Source organism: Oncorhynchus kisutch, linkage group LG4 (assembly GCF_002021735.2).
Source record: "Oncorhynchus kisutch isolate 150728-3 linkage group LG4, Okis_V2, whole genome shotgun sequence".
Lineage (NCBI taxonomy): Eukaryota > Metazoa > Chordata > Actinopteri > Salmoniformes > Salmonidae > Oncorhynchus > Oncorhynchus kisutch.
This window is the reverse complement of record NC_034177.2, coordinates 35,789,234-35,805,505: the sequence shown is the minus strand read 5'-3', so window position 1 is coordinate 35,805,505 and position 16,272 is coordinate 35,789,234. Positions and strand designations below refer to the sequence as shown.

Below are 16,272 nucleotides of genomic sequence, written 5' to 3'. Positions count from 1 at the left end.
TTATTTTACATTTCATACATAGGTACTATGTATTGTACTTCATATGGTATACAGTAGCCAAATGCTGTAAATATATTTATGTAGTATATACAGTATGTATATAGTATGTCAGTGGAGGCTGCTGAGGGGAGGACGGCTCATAATAATGTCTGGAATGGAGTAAATGGAATGGTATCAACCACATGTGTTTGATACCATTCCATTGACTCCATTACAGCCATTATTAGGAACCGTCCTCCCCTCAGCAGCATCCACTGTAGCATATGTGGTAATCTGGATAATAATAATGACAGACAGTAGTTATAAAGACAAACAGGGGTTAAATAGAATATGTGGTGGTGACATTAAAGGGATAGTTCACCCAAATCACAAAATTACATATTGGTTTCCATACCCTGTAAGCAGTATAGACAATGCATGACAACAATCCATGCTTTGGATTAGTGTTCCTGGCACTGTTTCCTGTAATTTTATCATTTGGGTGAACTATCCCTTTAACTGAACAGTGAACAACTCCTTGGCCCTGCTGTCCCTTGTTTTATCTCCATGACGATTCTCTGGATGTCACGACTGCAAGACACACAAAAATAAGTGGGGATGATGTCTCCATTCATTTGGTTTGGTTAGGAAAACACTTTTCTCGAAACCAATTTTCTTTTTAAGGCGGAAGGAGAGCTTGCTAGATAGAGACAGTAAAGCATGCCCTGGTAGTGGGTAGAAGTTGGCCCTAACCATTGATTCAGAGTCTGATTCTGAGTTATTTAACCACCTAATGGATTGGGTCATAGGGACAACTGATCCTAGATCTGTGATGAGGGGCAACTTCTACCTCAAGCATGCTACTTCAATTTCCCCAATAAAGCCAGAGAAACAGTCCAAATACCTCAGCAACCTGGAGGGAGGAGGGAGAGCGCGCACACACACACACACACAGTGGAAACCCATTCCAACCAGTTAGGAGGAAACCCAACATCCCACATACAGGGCCATGGCCCTGTTTCAGTACTTCTGAAATGCATTATTCCATTCTCTGTCCTTAGAAGTAATCACTCATCTGAAATATCATGGAAACTCTTACTTCACACTATCCAATCAAGTTGGATCAGAGATTACGTCACGGAAGGGAGGAAGGAAGGATGCATGTTTAAAGTATTCATACAGGGCCCATGACCTCACACGGGAGAGAATGGACTGTGCAATACCTTACAGAGTTCTGAGGTCAGGCTCTCTCTCTCTCTCTTTGGAAGTCAAAGGTCACCAACATACAAGACAATATGGAAGTAATCTCCCAAACAGAAACAGAAAAGCCTCTGACACAATCATCTAAAATATATATTTTACACTACAGCCCGATTGGTCAGTTGTTGAGCCTCTTATCAATTGTAAGCAGCAAAAATGTGTATTTTTATTTATTTAAATGAGGTTCACTCTTTTATACAGAAATAGAGTGGTGAAAGTGTAACAGTGTGGTTGTGTTGAAACACAGCTGTCCGTAGAGAATAAGCCTGTTGTTCTGAGGGTGGAGAGACACCCTGCATCGCTGGACTGACTGGGGCAGGGGACACAGCGACATACTGTGGGGAATCATGAAGCACTCACAGCTGCACCACCCGTCTGGATGTTACAGCACAGCTGGAGTGGAGGGAGCAGCAGGAGGCAGAGCTACTGGTAGTCCACAACATACAGAGACAGAGACAGAGACAGAGACAGACAGACAGACAGACAGACAGACAGACAGACAGACAGACAGACAGACAGACAGACAGACAGACAGACAGACAGACAGACAGACAGACAGACAGACAGACAGACAGACAGACAGACAGACAGACAGACAGACAGACAGACAGACAGACAGACAGACAGACAGACAGACAGCTAGAGAGAGTGGTGGAGAGTGGATAAACAGCTAGAGAGAGTGGTGATCGAGAGAGACAGACAGAAGTAAGCGAAAGAGAGAGCGGTTGGGACGAAACAGAAAGAGAAGAGGGAGGGGAGATGTGCAACTGAGTAAGATGTTAGCAAAGCAGAGTTGAATACCATGATTGTAGACGGACCATTTTAACAGATAACCAGAATGATCAGGGAATCAGATAGCATTAGAGGCGTAAACAGGCAGTCAGAGGACAGAAGAAGGTCGTTAAGGGAAACCTTCAGGGGCAGGGAGTGGGTTGGGGGCTCCATGCAGGGACCTCCACCCTTAGTAACAGAAAAGAGGGGTGTGGCTACCAGGCATGGCCCAAAAAATCAAGCCGAGGCAGGGGGGCAAGGCGGAGTGAGACAGGGCGGGGTAGCGGCAGGTAGAGTGTCACACATACACACCCTCAGGGTTGAGGCTGGACACCAGCGGGTTCTGCAGGTTGCGGGGGTGTCCCAGGAACTGCTTGGCTGTGGGGCGGGGAGGCGACTCTGAGGGGAGCAGACTCAGGCCTGGTGGAGAGAAAGATAGAGGTTTAAGGTGAGCAATCATCTGAGTGAGTGTGTGTGTGTGTGTGTGTGTGTGTGTGTGTGTGTGTGTGTGTGTGTGTGTGTGTGTGTGTGTGTGTGTGTGTGTGTGTGTGTGTGTGTGTGTGTGTGTGTGTGTGTGTGTGTGTGTGTGTGTGTGTGTGTGTGGATCCATACCTCCATTCCTATATCCTTCCTGTAGCAGGTGAGCTAGTTCTAGCTGGTCGCTGAGGTCTGTGCGTGAGTGTGTGTGTGTCGGCAGGACGCCCGCCTGCTGGATGAACTGCTGCAGGTTACACTGCCTCAACTCCTTGTTCAGCTCCTCCAACTCCTCCTGCTTCTCCTAAGGAGGGACATAGAGAGGGGGCCAGAACAGTCACACCTAATCCCAAATAGACCCCTAACCCCTACACTGACACACTTAATGATCCTAAAGGCATAGGTGTTGTATAGGTCAAAAGTTGAGAATGGGCTTTAATGAGCAAATCTCTCTCTTCATTTCTCTCAAGGGAAAGAGGATACCAACATTTCAGTTACTGGCCCCACGGCGCCCCGCTGAAACTGTCCTCTGAAATGTACATAGGACAGTTTCAGTCATGTTTGTATTTAGATACAGATAATTAAAGAAGCAGTGAGGTATTTCAGATAATCTGAAATGCTTAGTTGGAATATAAATCAATCACAAATATAGAGCTAACTGGCAGAGACATGAAATGTAATTTGCAAGGTTACTTGGACAAGTTACATAATCATAGGAAGAAAGGCAGACTAACTGGCGCTGAGTTCTTTCAAAAGCGGTACTTCATATTCTCACCACCAGAGGGCAGCAACAGCCACAGCATTCATCTCAGATGTCAGATTTATTTAACTAGGCAAGTCATTTACGAACAAATTCTTATTTTCAATGAGAGCCTAGGAACAGTGGGTTAACAGCCTGTTCAGGGGCAGAATGACAGATTTGTTCCTTGTCAGCTCGGGGATTTGAACTTGCAACCTTTCGTTACTAGTTCAACACTAACCACTAAGCTACGCTGCCAGTGTGGCTTGTCATCCTTAACAAACAGTCACCTGCTGCATAAAACTCCAGCTCGCCACTGCTGCCTGCAAAGGTGTAACATTCATGAACATACAATTCATACGCTTGTTGCAATCAGTAAAGTATGTTTAAGTGTATAGATGCCCATCAATTTGAATTTAACTTTGAATTGAACTGAGTGAAAAAGAAGAGAGAAGCCACTTGTCTTGCCAACGTCAACTATAAAGTCGCTCTCGGAGGGGGGGGGGGGCGGGGGGTAGATAGAGAGAGATGTGCTCTACACCCTGCCGGATGGATTAGTTGTGGGAAACAATTGACACCTGCAGGCTCATCTCCATTCAGATTCAGAGTGTTTATAGTCACATGTACTGGGGTTGCAGTTGTGTTTGCAGTGTACCAGGCAGCAAGTGGGTCCTTCCTCCTTGGAGGACCATTTATATAGGGCCAGGTATCGGAGTGGTTAAGAGCGTTGGGCCAGTAACCGAAAATGTCTTGGTTCAAATCCCCAAGCCAACTAGGTGAAAAATCTGTTGATGTGCCCTTAAGCAAGGCACTTAATCCCGATTGCTCTTGTAAGTTGCTCTGGATAAGAAATGTTGTCTGACTAAATGAGTCAGTCATCATGACGATGTAGACCAAGTCACACTCCCACTTAGATAATCGACTTGCCTTCTAATGTAGCACAGCCGTTACTTATGGATCCCCAGATGGGTTGTAATAGTCTAAGAGCGCCCATGGCCCTTTCTTAATGTGGGATGTAGCAAATGCACTCAACCCACATGAAATACATTAGAATATCATTAGCTACATAATAAAATAAGAGGGGGGGGTATTTGCACAATCAGTGTAGCCTTCTGTTTGTTTTCTTGGATAAACCTTCCAAAACTATTCTTATACCTTGTCAAAAGCTGTTCTTCCTACTGAAACAGAATGTACAATTCTGGGTGTATCTGACCTGAACGGTAGCCCTGATCCACAAAGTGGCTCTGTTCGAGTATCAGGTTTCATGTGAATTATGATGAGGCTTGTGTTTCCCTCCAACTGGGTAAGGCCATTATTCACCAGGCACAGCCTCACCACAACAACAACATTAGAGCCTCACCAATCTGTTTTTTGGGGTCCGATTCCGTTTCTTATTTTTTGGGGGGCAAAACCTTCCGATACTGATATATCTGCCAATACACTGTTTTACAGCTGGGAAATAAAACAAATTGCCATCCAAAAGAGCAATTGTCCGCTAACTACAGTGCCTTGCGAAAGTATTCGGCCCCCTTGAACTTTGCAACCTTTTGCCACATTTCAGGCTTCAAACATAAAGATATAAAACTGTATTTTTTTGTGAAGAATCAACAACAAGTGGGACACAATCATGAGGTGGAACGACATTTATTGGATATTTCAAACTTTTTTAACAAATCAAAAACTGAAAAATTGGGCGTGCAAAATTATTCAGCCCCTTTACTTTCAGTGCAGCAAACTCTCTCCAGAAGTTCAGTGAGGATCTCTGAATGATCCAATGTTGACCTAAATGACTAATGATGATAAATACAATCCACCTGTGTGTAATCAAGTCTCCGTATAAATGCACCTGCACTGTGATAGTCTCAGAGGTCCGTTAAAAGCGCAGAGAGCATCATGAAGAACAAGGAACACACCAGGCAGGTCCGAGATACTGTTGTGAAGAAGTTTAAAGCCGGATTTGGATACAAAAAGATTTCCCATGCTTTAAACATCCCAAGGAGCACTGTGCAAGCGATAATATTGAAATGGAAGGAGTATCAGACCACTGCAAATCTACCAAGACCTGGCCGTCCCTCTAAACCTTCAGCTCATACAAGGAGAAGACTGATCAGAGATGCAGCCAAGAGGCCCATGATCACTCTGGATGAACTGCAGAGATCTACAGCTGAGGTGGGAGACTCTGTCCATAGGACAACAATCAGTCGTATATTGCACAAATCTGGCCTTTATGGAAGAGTGGCAAGAAGAAAGCCATTTCTTAAAGATATCCATAAAAAGTGTTGTTTAAAGTTTGCCACAAGCCACCTGGGAGACACACCAAACATGTGGAAGAAGGTGCTCTGGTCAGATGAAACCAAAAATGGAACTTTTTGGCAACAATGCAAAACGTTATGTTTGGCGTAAAAGCAACACAGCTCATCACCCTGAACACACCATCCCCACTGTCAAACATGGTGGTGGCAGCATCATGGTTTGGGCCTGCTTTTCTTCAGCAGGGACAGGGAAGATGGTTAAAATTGATGGGAAGATGGATGGAGCCAAATACAGGACCATTCTGGAAGAAAACCTGATGGAGTCTGCAAAAGACCTGAGACTGGGACGGAGATTTGTCTTCCAACAAGACAATGATACAAAACATAAAGCAAAATCTACAATGGAATGGTTCAAAAATAAACATATCCAGGTGTTAGAATGGCCAAGTCAAAGTCCAGACCTGAATCCAATCGATAATCTGTGGAAAGAACTGAAAACAGCTCACTGAGCTCGAGCTGTTTTGCAAGGAGGAATGGGAAAAAATTTCAGTCTCTCGATGTGCAAAACTGATAGAGACATACCCCAAGCGACTTACAGCTGTAATCGCAGCAAAAGGTGGCGCTACAAAGTATTAAGTTAAGGGGGCTGAATAATTTTGCACGCCCAATTTTTCAGTTTTTGATTTGTTAAAAAAGTTTGAAATATCCAATAAATGTCGTTCCACTTCATGATTGTGTCCCACTTGTTGTTGATTCTTCACAAAAAAATACAGTTTTATATATTTATGTTTGAAGCCTGAAATGTGGCAAAAGGTCGCAAAGTTCAAGGGGGCCGAATACTTTCGCAAGGCACTGTATGCTACAGACTTTGTGACAATAATGTGTTCAGATAAGCATGAAATTCCCTTTTTTTTCATCCTATATTTGAATATCAGTTATTGTGGAGTTATCAGCCGATACCGATATAACATTAAAAGGCCGATACCGGCCGACAATATCAGTGAACCGATATACCAGTCCGGCTCTAAACAACATTACCGCCTCCAACTGTAAGCAACCAGCAGACCTGCTTGTGTCCAAGTCAAGCCAAGAAAATGCACTTGTGCAAATGAACAGTGGTGGAAAAAGTACCCAATTGTCATACTTGAGTAGAAGTAAAGATACCTTAATAGAAAATGACTCAAGTAAAAGTGAAAGTTCCCCAGTAAGATACTACTTGAGTAAAAATCTAAAAGTATTTGGTTTTAAATATACTTAAGTATCAAAAGTAAATGTAAAAGTATGAATTGAAAATTCCTTATATTAAGCAAACCAGACAGCACAATTTTCTTGTTTTTCAAATTGACGGATAGCCAAATTTACAGATAGCACACTCCAACACAAATGAAGCATTTGTGTTTGATGAGTCTGCAAGATCAGAGGCAGTAGGGATGACCAGGGATGTTCTCTGGATAAGTGTGGGAATTGGACCATGTTCTGTCCTGCTAAGCATTCAAAATGTATGGAGAAAATGTATGGAGAAAATGTATGGAGAAAAAGTACATTATTTTCTTTAGGGATGTAGTGAAGTAAAAGTAAAACTTTTCAAAAATATAAATAGTCAAGTAAAGTACAGATACCCCCCAAAAAGTACTTTAAACTATTTTTACTTAAGTGCTTTACACCACTATAATTGAATAATGATCTTTATTCTGTTTTGATCATTTTCTCCGTTTAAGATACAAGGATATAAGGAATTAGAGGCACTGTCAATGTCATACGAATGAGAGTACAGATTCGTATCTGGGAGAGTATATCCAATCGGTCCAGATGAGAACTAGGCTGTCACAGCCAATCATACCAGTCAAGCAAGTTCAGTCAGACACCCAACAGGGGTCACATTACAATTCATAGCAAACATTCTTCCAATTAGATACAAGTTGGATTTAAGTACAAAACATTGTTTAATTTTGAGAAAGTTTTTTTCCCAATAAATATACTGTAGATCTCCCCATCACCATTTGGAGTCAGAGATCATATTTACTTGTTGTTGAGTGTCATTGCACTGATAAGTGTATACGTGTGTGTTTGCTGCAGTGTGCTGGCAAGAGGGAGCGAGGGTTCCTACACCAGTGGTTCCCAAACATTTTTGATAAAGTTTTTCAAATGTTCTTGTGATCTACCAGATCACAACGTAAAAGATCACTGCAGCCCACCATTAATTGATTGATGTCATTGATTGACTCACTTGGTTTCCCAGGCTTGAATCAGTTTGTCCCACACCATTGACCCCCCTACCACTGAGCTACACCCATTGAGCTTCTTGTGGGTACTGGGTAGGTGTGTGGGTGAAGGAGAGAGCAAGCTACACACCTCTCTCTAGGGCCCTGCCCTCTCTCCAGGGCCCTGCCCTCTCTCCTTACCTGCAGCAGTGTTTCGGCCTTCCCCAGAGCCTTGTCCGTCTCTGATAACGCCCCCTCCAGCTCCTCGCTGTGCCTCCCCTGGCTCTGTAGCTCCGCCCTCATCGCCCCTAGGGACTCCTCACCCCCTGCCTGATTGGCCCTCCCAGGCTGGGCGGCGCCCCCTAGGCTCTCCCGTTGGATCTGCTGCTCAAGCTGGGCGGAGCGAGATGAGAAGTCGTGGAGTCGCCTGCCGCAGTCGTCCATCTTGGAATGGAGCTCCCCCAGCCTCCTCCTCATCCCCCTCTCTCTCTCCACCTCCGCCTGCAGCTCTTCCTCCCAGAACGTCTCGTGGGCCAACTCGGCCTGGTTCCTCCTGGCTGCCTGCTCCAGAGCTTCCATCTCCTCCGGGAGACGAGCCTCTGGGACAGGGGAGGGGGCCGGGGAGGCCCTGTTCCAGGACCGAGAGTCTCTCTCCATGGTTTCCAGCTGGGCCTCAATGGCCCTCAGCCTCTCCTGCTGCTGTAGAACCTGCCGGAAAACCTCCTCTTTGGACGGGCCCACTGGAGGGGAAGGAGAGGGAGAGTGTGAGTGTGAGGAGGGAGCATGGTGGGGAGGGATGGGGCTGGGTGAGGTCCTCTGTTCGGGGGAGTCGCGGGGAGACTTTCTGATGAGCTGCTTGGCTTTGGTTCTGGGGGAGGTGGAGGGCCCCAGGTTGAAGGTGAGGGACTTCTTGGGCTGGTTGTGTTTGAGGGGCTCTGGGTCGGGGTGTTTGGGCAGGGGAAGAGGGGTGACCCGGTCCTGGCTGGTACCAGAACCAGACCCTGGTCCATCACTGCTACTGGGGCCGGTGCGGCGCAGGAAGAACTGGACATCGTTGCTGTGCTGGCCCAGCTTGGCCAGGGACTCCAGGGGCTTCTCATTGGCTAACAGTTGCCTCTCTGAGTCCCTCAGTCTCTGGATTAGCACATAGCGACCTGTCTGACCTGTGGCAGGAAGAGAGCGGGAAAGAGATCGGGAGAGATCGGGAGAGACAGAGAGCCACAAATCACCACACATACCAGACATCATCACACAAATACACAGTAAGTGGGCATCATGTTGACACCCAAAGTTCCATAATATATACAGTTAACTGCTAGTTGCCCTCTCTCTAGCTCTGGGCTATGGCTAAAGGCTATACAAGACTCTAAACTCTAGGTCTGCAGTCCTTCACTCAACTCTCTCTCTCTCTCTCTCACTTCTCTTAGCAATGAAAAATATGAGTAGAGGACTGTTGTATAAGTCTTATACAACATATAAACATGTTCAAACAAACTGAAATCTCCATGAGGACTCTGAAATGAGGACAAGCTCTCCCTAATGACCTGGCAGCCGCTCACGCACAGAGGAAAGGAAACTGCTAAATATGGAGTTTAGTTTTTGGCACTGCAGTATGCGGCTTCAGTACAGCCTGAGGGTGTGGTGACAGAAGCTTGCTCCATACCAAGTCAACCCCTAGCCCCGTTCCCCCTTGGCACTTCTTTGAGGTCAGAAAGGATGGGATAGGTGGAAGACATATGGTAATACAGGAGTTCCACCTTGCCCCATGATCAGTGGGATTTTCACCATATTGCTGAATCCTATCCAATCTTTTCAGATCTAGTTAAGTGACTATGGGGTAGGGGCCAGTTGGTTTGGAAAGAGCCTTAAGGATGTTGAGGGACAGAACTTGCACCCTAGAGAGGAAGAGAGACTGAGATACTGACCAATGGCCTGAGCCAGTGCGATGACAACATCCTGGCAGGAAGTCTCCTCTGATAGGCCACAGACCACGCGCACCACTCCATCCACCCACACCTTCAGCTCCATCTGAGACACCACGCTATGAGATGTGACAAGGACTTCCGTTCAGATCCGCTTGGCTTGGCTCAGATTGGCTCAGTTCAGCATTGCATGGTACTACTGACTCCTCTCTGCAAGGAAGAGAAACATGGATAAGATTAAACAACACCCTCACAACCAACCAACCAACCAACCAACCGAAATATTATACATGTTACACGGAACATGTCGAACTTCCACAACGTTATCAAGCCAAAGGGGGTGAAAAAAAGTCATCCCTCAAGACACAGCAGCATAATATTGTTGCTAACTTTAACACACCCTGTAGGCATCTGTGTCACATACAAGTGGCCCATTTCCTTCTCCATCTGTTTATTATTGAGGCTATGGGTTTAGTATCTCTCCTGCAGGCTCTATACGTAACAGAGCCGTTTTGACGTCAGGCCCTGTATGTGTGACTGAGTCTACCAGTAGTGAATGAGGTTTATATTTCCAGCCCACTGCTCCTGGGGAGCTGAGCAGAGCCGAGTATTGTGTTCCTGAAGTTTCCTGTTGGTTAGTTAGAGCTCCGATGGTACCTCATGGACCCGAGAGCGTCAACACAGATCTGTAACCCAATTAAATTCTCCACTTCCCTCCTTCAAAGACATTAAGACAGCTTATTGCCAAAGGGAGTGGACAGGCAGAATGCACTGTAGCCACTGTGTGTGTGTGTGTGTGTGTTCCACTTTGATGCCTCCCACCAGGAGCTGACCTGGCAGACCTGGCAGACCTGGAACTTCAGAGACTGTCTCTGAGAAGAGCAGAGCAGCCTAACACAGGATGAGATTTACCTTAAGCCTGAGTGTATTTCACAGTGACGAACAGGAACAGCACCTACCACTTCCCTGTGTGCCGATTTATGACTATGCTTGATCTGCTCTCCACTAATAACAAGGCAATAACATGCGTAGCCTGTCTCAAAGTCAATAAAGCACACACAGAGACCTTATTTAAAAATTTTATGACAGTAGTAGTAGGCTAGGCCTATAAAGTGTCTCATTTGGCACATGATAACTCAGTAAGGCCAAAGACACCACTATGGCAGCGTGATCCTTAGAAAGGTTCTGTCAACATGAGTAATAGATCATATGACCCACTTGCTGTGTAACTGGCACACAGCACAGCTAGTGTTCGAGCTCCTCCCACTAGCCTAGCCCCTCCCCCTCCTCTCGCTGAGGTGTTTTAACCCAAATCCTCTATTATCTCCTCCCCATTGAATGTTGACTGTGGTCCAGGCGCCACCTATACGGGAGCTGCCCAGCAGGAATGCACTGACTTCATCTGACGAGCACAAGAATTCCAGCTTTCTTAACAAACGTCATTATTACGGTTTATATACCATTACTAGCTCCCCTTCCTGTGACCAAGCTACCCCCAACATTACTCATGATGTGGTATTTACAGGCTAAACACTGGGATAGCTGGGTAGCATCAGGGGAGCTCATTTGGCAACAGGACACAGAACTATTCACAACACCACCACACAAAGGAGTCAAAACTCAACATTGCCACATTTTTATCTATCTTCCGGTTACTCACACAGGCTGTTTTCATTTAGAATGCAAGTCAGGGAGGGAGGAAGGGTTCATCTGCGTATCAACCTCACCAAAAGAGCATTCTAGCACTATGGTGGAATTGTCACGACTGGCCAAAATATTTTTTCACTGTACTGCAATAACTATGTGCACATAAAAAACTCACACACAGACCAAAGTGTGTTCACTCTAATCGAGATGAGATAAAATGAGTCATCAATCTCTATCGCATTGCTTATCTCCTTCAATAACAGCCCTCTTTCCTTCCTCTGGTATCGGTCAGGCCGAGAGCAGTGGAATGCTACCTTACAGGCCTGTGTGAGAGAGAGGGAGAGAGAGACGCTGGAACAAACTCTCCTTTGTCTGTGAGAAGACTAGGACTCTAAACATATACTCAGTAACCCAGTAAATCAAACATGGCATCCAACACCAACCCATCACAATGGCCTGAGAGAGACACCGCTCAACACACTCAGGTAGGAAACGGGAACAAACACTACACCTGAATTCTACAAAATGGCTTCCTTTCCTTGTCACTTGTATTGAATCTGCCGAACTGGACGATAGATGGAAGCAAGTGTAAAAGTTGATATAGGCCTCCAAAGATTTCCTTTAATTTATCTAGTGTTTTCAGATGGTTGTAACATCAGGTGGTGAGATAAGGTGAGGACATATTAGATAAGAAGAGGGTAACGCTTTGGATTAACAGAGGTATCTGTCCCCTGACCCCTATACATTAGCTCAATCTTATATAGCACCTCACCTGACCAAGTCTTATTATCCAAACGAGCCCTAGTGTGTTGGGGGTGTGACAGATTCCCATGCTGCCTATGACACCCTGTGACAGCTTAGGAGTTGAGTGTGCCATGACAAGCTGTCCTCCCACAAAAACACACCTCAGCAACAGGAAATAAACCAACCACGTTACTGCCTGGCTATTCTCACTGTTTGTTTGTCACAGGAACAACGGTGGTATCTATGGGGAATTACCATGTAAAAAGCCCCATGAGCACTATCATGTGAAGTTTATAGGAGAACATACAATTTGGTGCCAAGTGGAAGCTAAGAGAAATAAGGCATATGTGTTTTTAAACCATTTTCCAGGAATTAGCTAAACATTTTTTTACTGTACTCTAATGTGATGTGCTGTCCAAACTTGTGAAACATAGACGTCTGTAATTGGTTCAGATTTTGTCTGGCCAGGGCGGACTGACCAAATTTCAATTACTTTCAACATCCAAGGACGTCCACTGTCAGTCGGTGCTTGATACATTGAATAGAAAAAAGAGTAGGTGTCATGGGAGGTGTCAGTAAGACACCTCCCATGAGAAGCTGGGAGAAGTGACATAATATTGAGAGAGGAGAGAGAGAAAGGGGGAGAGTGAGAGGGAGGGGCTGTCAAGACTGTTGTCAGGGACTTGCCTTGACCACTAGATGACAGAAAGAGAAAAAAAACATTATGGGCTCAACATAACAACGTGTCAGTGGAAGGGAGGACAGTAGCAGGAGACCAGTGGAAGGGAGGACAGTATCAGGAGACCAGTGGAAGGGAGGACAGTAGCAGGAGACCAGTGGAAGGGAGGACAGTAGCAGGAGACCAGTGGAAGGGAGGACAGTAGCGGAAGACCCGTGGAAGGGAGGACAGTAGCGGAAGACCCGTGGAAGGGAGGACAGTAGCGGAAGACCCGTGGAAGGGAGGACAGTAGCAGGTAACCAGTGGAAGGGAGGACAGTAGCGGAAGACCCGTGGAAGGGAGGACAGTAGCAGGAGACCAGTGGAAGGGAGGACAGTAGCAGGTGACCAGTGGAAGGGAGGACAGTAGCGGAAGACCCGTGGAAGGGAGGACAGTAGCAGGTAACCAGTGGAAGGGAGGACAGTAGCGGAAGACCCGTGGAAGGGAGGACAGTAGCAGGAGACCAGTGGAAGGGAGGACAGTAGCAGGTGACCAGTGGAAGGGAGGACAGTAGCAGGTGACCAGTGGAAGGGAGGACAGTAGCAGGAGACCAGTGGAAGGGAGGACAGTAGCAGGAGACCAGTGGAAGGGAGGACAGTAGCAGGAGACCAGTGGAAGGGAGGACAGTAGCGGAAGACCCGTGGAAGGGAGGACAGTAGCGGAAGACCCGTGGAAGGGAGGACAGTAGCGGAAGACCCGTGGAAGGGAGGACAGTAGCGGAAGACCCGTGGAAGGGAGGACAGTAGCAGGTAACCAGTGGAAGGGAGGACAGTAGCGGAAGACCCGTGGAAGGGAGGACAGTAGCAGGAGACCAGTGGAAGGGAGGACAGTAGCGGAAGACCCGTGGAAGGGAGGACAGTAGCGGAAGACCCTTGGAAGGGAGGACAGTAGCGGAAGACCCGTGGAAGGGAGGACAGTAGCGGAAGACCCGTGGAAGGGAGGACAGTAGCAGGTAACCAGTGGAAGGGAGGACAGTAGCGGAAGACCCGTGGAAGGGAGGACAGTAGCAGGAGACCAGTGGAAGGGAGGACAGTAGCAGGAGACCAGTGGAAGGGAGGACAGTAGCAGGAGACCAGTGGAAGGGAGGACAGTAGCAGGAGACCAGTGGAAGGGAGGACAGTAGCAGGTGACCAGTGGAAGGGATGACAGTAGCAGGAGACCAGTGGAATGGAGGACAGTAGCAGGAGACCAGTGGAAGGGAGGACAGTAGCAGGAGACCAGTGGAAGGGAGGACAGTAGCAGGAGACCAGTGGAAGGGAGGACAGTAGCAGGAGACCAGTGGAAGGGATGACAGTAGCAGGAGACCAGTGGAATGGAGGACAGTAGCAGGAGACCAGTGGAAGGGAGGACAGTAGCGGAAGACCCCTGGAAGGGAGGACAGTAGCAGGAGACCAGTGGAAGGGAGGACAGTAGCAGGTGACCAGTGGAAGGGAGGACAGTAGCGGAAGACCCGTGGAAGGGAGGACAGTAGCAGGTAACCAGTGGAAGGGAGGACAGTAGCAGGAGACCAGTGGAAGGGAGGACAGTAGCAGGTGACCAGTGGAAGGGAGGACAGTAGCAGGTGACCAGTGGAAGGGAGGACAGTAGCAGGAGACCAGTGGAAGGGAGGACAGTAGCAGGAGACCAGTGGAAGGGAGGACAGTAGCAGGAGACCAGTGGAAGGGAGGACAGTAGCAGGAGACCAGTGGAAGGGAGGACAGTAGCGGAAGACCCGTGGAAGGGAGGACAGTAGCGGAAGACCCGTGGAAGGGAGGACAGTAGCGGAAGACCCGTGGAAGGGAGGACAGTAGCGGAAGACCCGTGGAAGGGAGGACAGTAGCAGGTAACCAGTGGAAGGGAGGACAGTAGCGGAAGACCCGTGGAAGGGAGGACAGTAGCAGGAGACCAGTGGAAGGGAGGACAGTAGCGGAAGACCCGTGGAAGGGAGGACAGTAGCGGAAGACCCGTGGAAGGGAGGACAGTAGCGGAAGACCCGTGGAAGGGAGGACAGTAGCGGAAGACCCGTGGAAGGGAGGACAGTAGCAGGTAACCAGTGGAAGGGAGGACAGTAGCGGAAGACCCGTGGAAGGGAGGACAGTAGCAGGAGACCAGTGGAAGGGAGGACAGTAGCAGGAGACCAGTGGAAGGGAGGACAGTAGCAGGAGACCAGTGGAAGGGAGGACAGTAGCAGGAGACCAGTGGAAGGGAGGACAGTAGCAGGAGACCAGTGGAAGGGATGACAGTAGCAGGAGACCAGTGGAATGGAGGACAGTAGCAGGAGACCAGTGGAAGGGAGGACAGTAGCAGGAGACCAGTGGAAGGGAGGACAGTAGCGGAAGACCCGTGGAAGGGAGGACAGTAGCAGGAGACCAGTGGAAGGGAGGACAGTAGCAGGAGACCAGTGGAAGGGAGGACAGTAGCAGGAGACCAGTGGAAGGGAGGACAGTAGCAGGAGACCAGTGGAAGGGAGGACAGTAGCAGGTGACCAGTGGAAGGGATGACAGTAGCAGGAGACCAGTGGAATGGAGGACAGTAGCAGGAGACCAGTGGAAGGGAGGACAGTAGCAGGAGACCAGTGGAAGGGAGGACAGTAGCAGGAGACCAGTGGAAGGGAGGACAGTAGCAGGAGACCAGTGGAAGGGATGACAGTAGCAGGAGACCAGTGGAATGGAGGACAGTAGCAGGAGACCAGTGGAAGGGAGGACAGTAGCGGAAGACCCGTGGAAGGGAGGACAGTAGCAGGAGACCAGTGGAAGGGAGGACAGTAGCAGGTGACCAGTGGAAGGGAGGACAGTAGCGGAAGACCCGTGGAAGGGAGGACAGTAGCAGGTAACCAGTGGAAGGGAGGACAGTAGCAGGAGACCAGTGGAAGGGAGGACAGTAGCAGGTGACCAGTGGAAGGGAGGACAGTAGCAGGTGACCAGTGGAAGGGAGGACAGTAGCAGGAGACCAGTGGAAGGGAGGACAGTAGCAGGAGACCAGTGGAAGGGAGGACAGTAGCAGGAGACCAGTGGAAGGGAGGACAGTAGCAGGAGACCAGTGGAAGGGAGGACAGTAGCGGAAGACCCGTGGAAGGGAGGACAGTAGCGGAAGACCCGTGGAAGGGAGGACAGTAGCGGAAGACCCGTGGAAGGGAGGACAGTAGCGGAAGACCCGTGGAAGGGAGGACAGTAGCAGGTAACCAGTGGAAGGGAGGACAGTAGCGGAAGACCCGTGGAAGGGAGGACAGTAGCAGGAGACCAGTGGAAGGGAGGACAGTAGCGGAAGACCCGTGGAAGGGAGGACAGTAGCGGAAGACCCGTGGAAGGGAGGACAGTAGCGGAAGACCCGTGGAAGGGAGGACAGTAGCGGAAGACCCGTGGAAGGGAGGACAGTAGCAGGTAACCAGTGGAAGGGAGGACAGTAGCGGAAGACCCGTGGAAGGGAGGACAGTAGCAGGAGACCAGTGGAAGGGAGGACAGTAGCAGGAGACCAGTGGAAGGGAGGACAGTAGCAGGAGACCAGTGGAAGGGAGGACAGTAGCAGGAGACCAGTGGAAGGGAGGACAGTAGCAGGAGACCAGTGGAAGGGATGACAGTAGCAGGAG

The 16,272-nt window shown here is 48.4% G+C and overlaps 1 protein-coding gene across 9 annotated transcripts in view; it reads right to left on the bottom strand.

Moving 5' to 3' along the window:
- Window positions 1-185: 185 nt before the first annotated feature.
- Window positions 186-16,272, bottom strand: part of LOC109889480 (ras association domain-containing protein 8) — a 57,196-nt gene continuing 41,109 nt past the window's right edge. For all 9 annotated transcript variants that reach the window (XM_031822902.1, XM_031822907.1, XM_031822905.1 and 6 more), the window contains 5 exons: window positions 9,602-9,808; window positions 7,878-8,839; window positions 2,623-2,788; window positions 2,323-2,430; window positions 186-570 (listed from right to left, as the gene is read on the bottom strand). In XM_031822902.1, the coding sequence (XP_031678762.1) occupies window positions 539-570; window positions 2,323-2,430; window positions 2,623-2,788; window positions 7,878-8,839; window positions 9,602-9,704 (1,371 nt within the window). In that variant the 5' untranslated portion in view covers window positions 9,705-9,808 and the 3' untranslated portion in view covers window positions 186-538. The remainder of the gene's footprint in view (window positions 571-2,322; window positions 2,431-2,622; window positions 2,789-7,877; window positions 8,840-9,601; window positions 9,809-16,272) is intronic.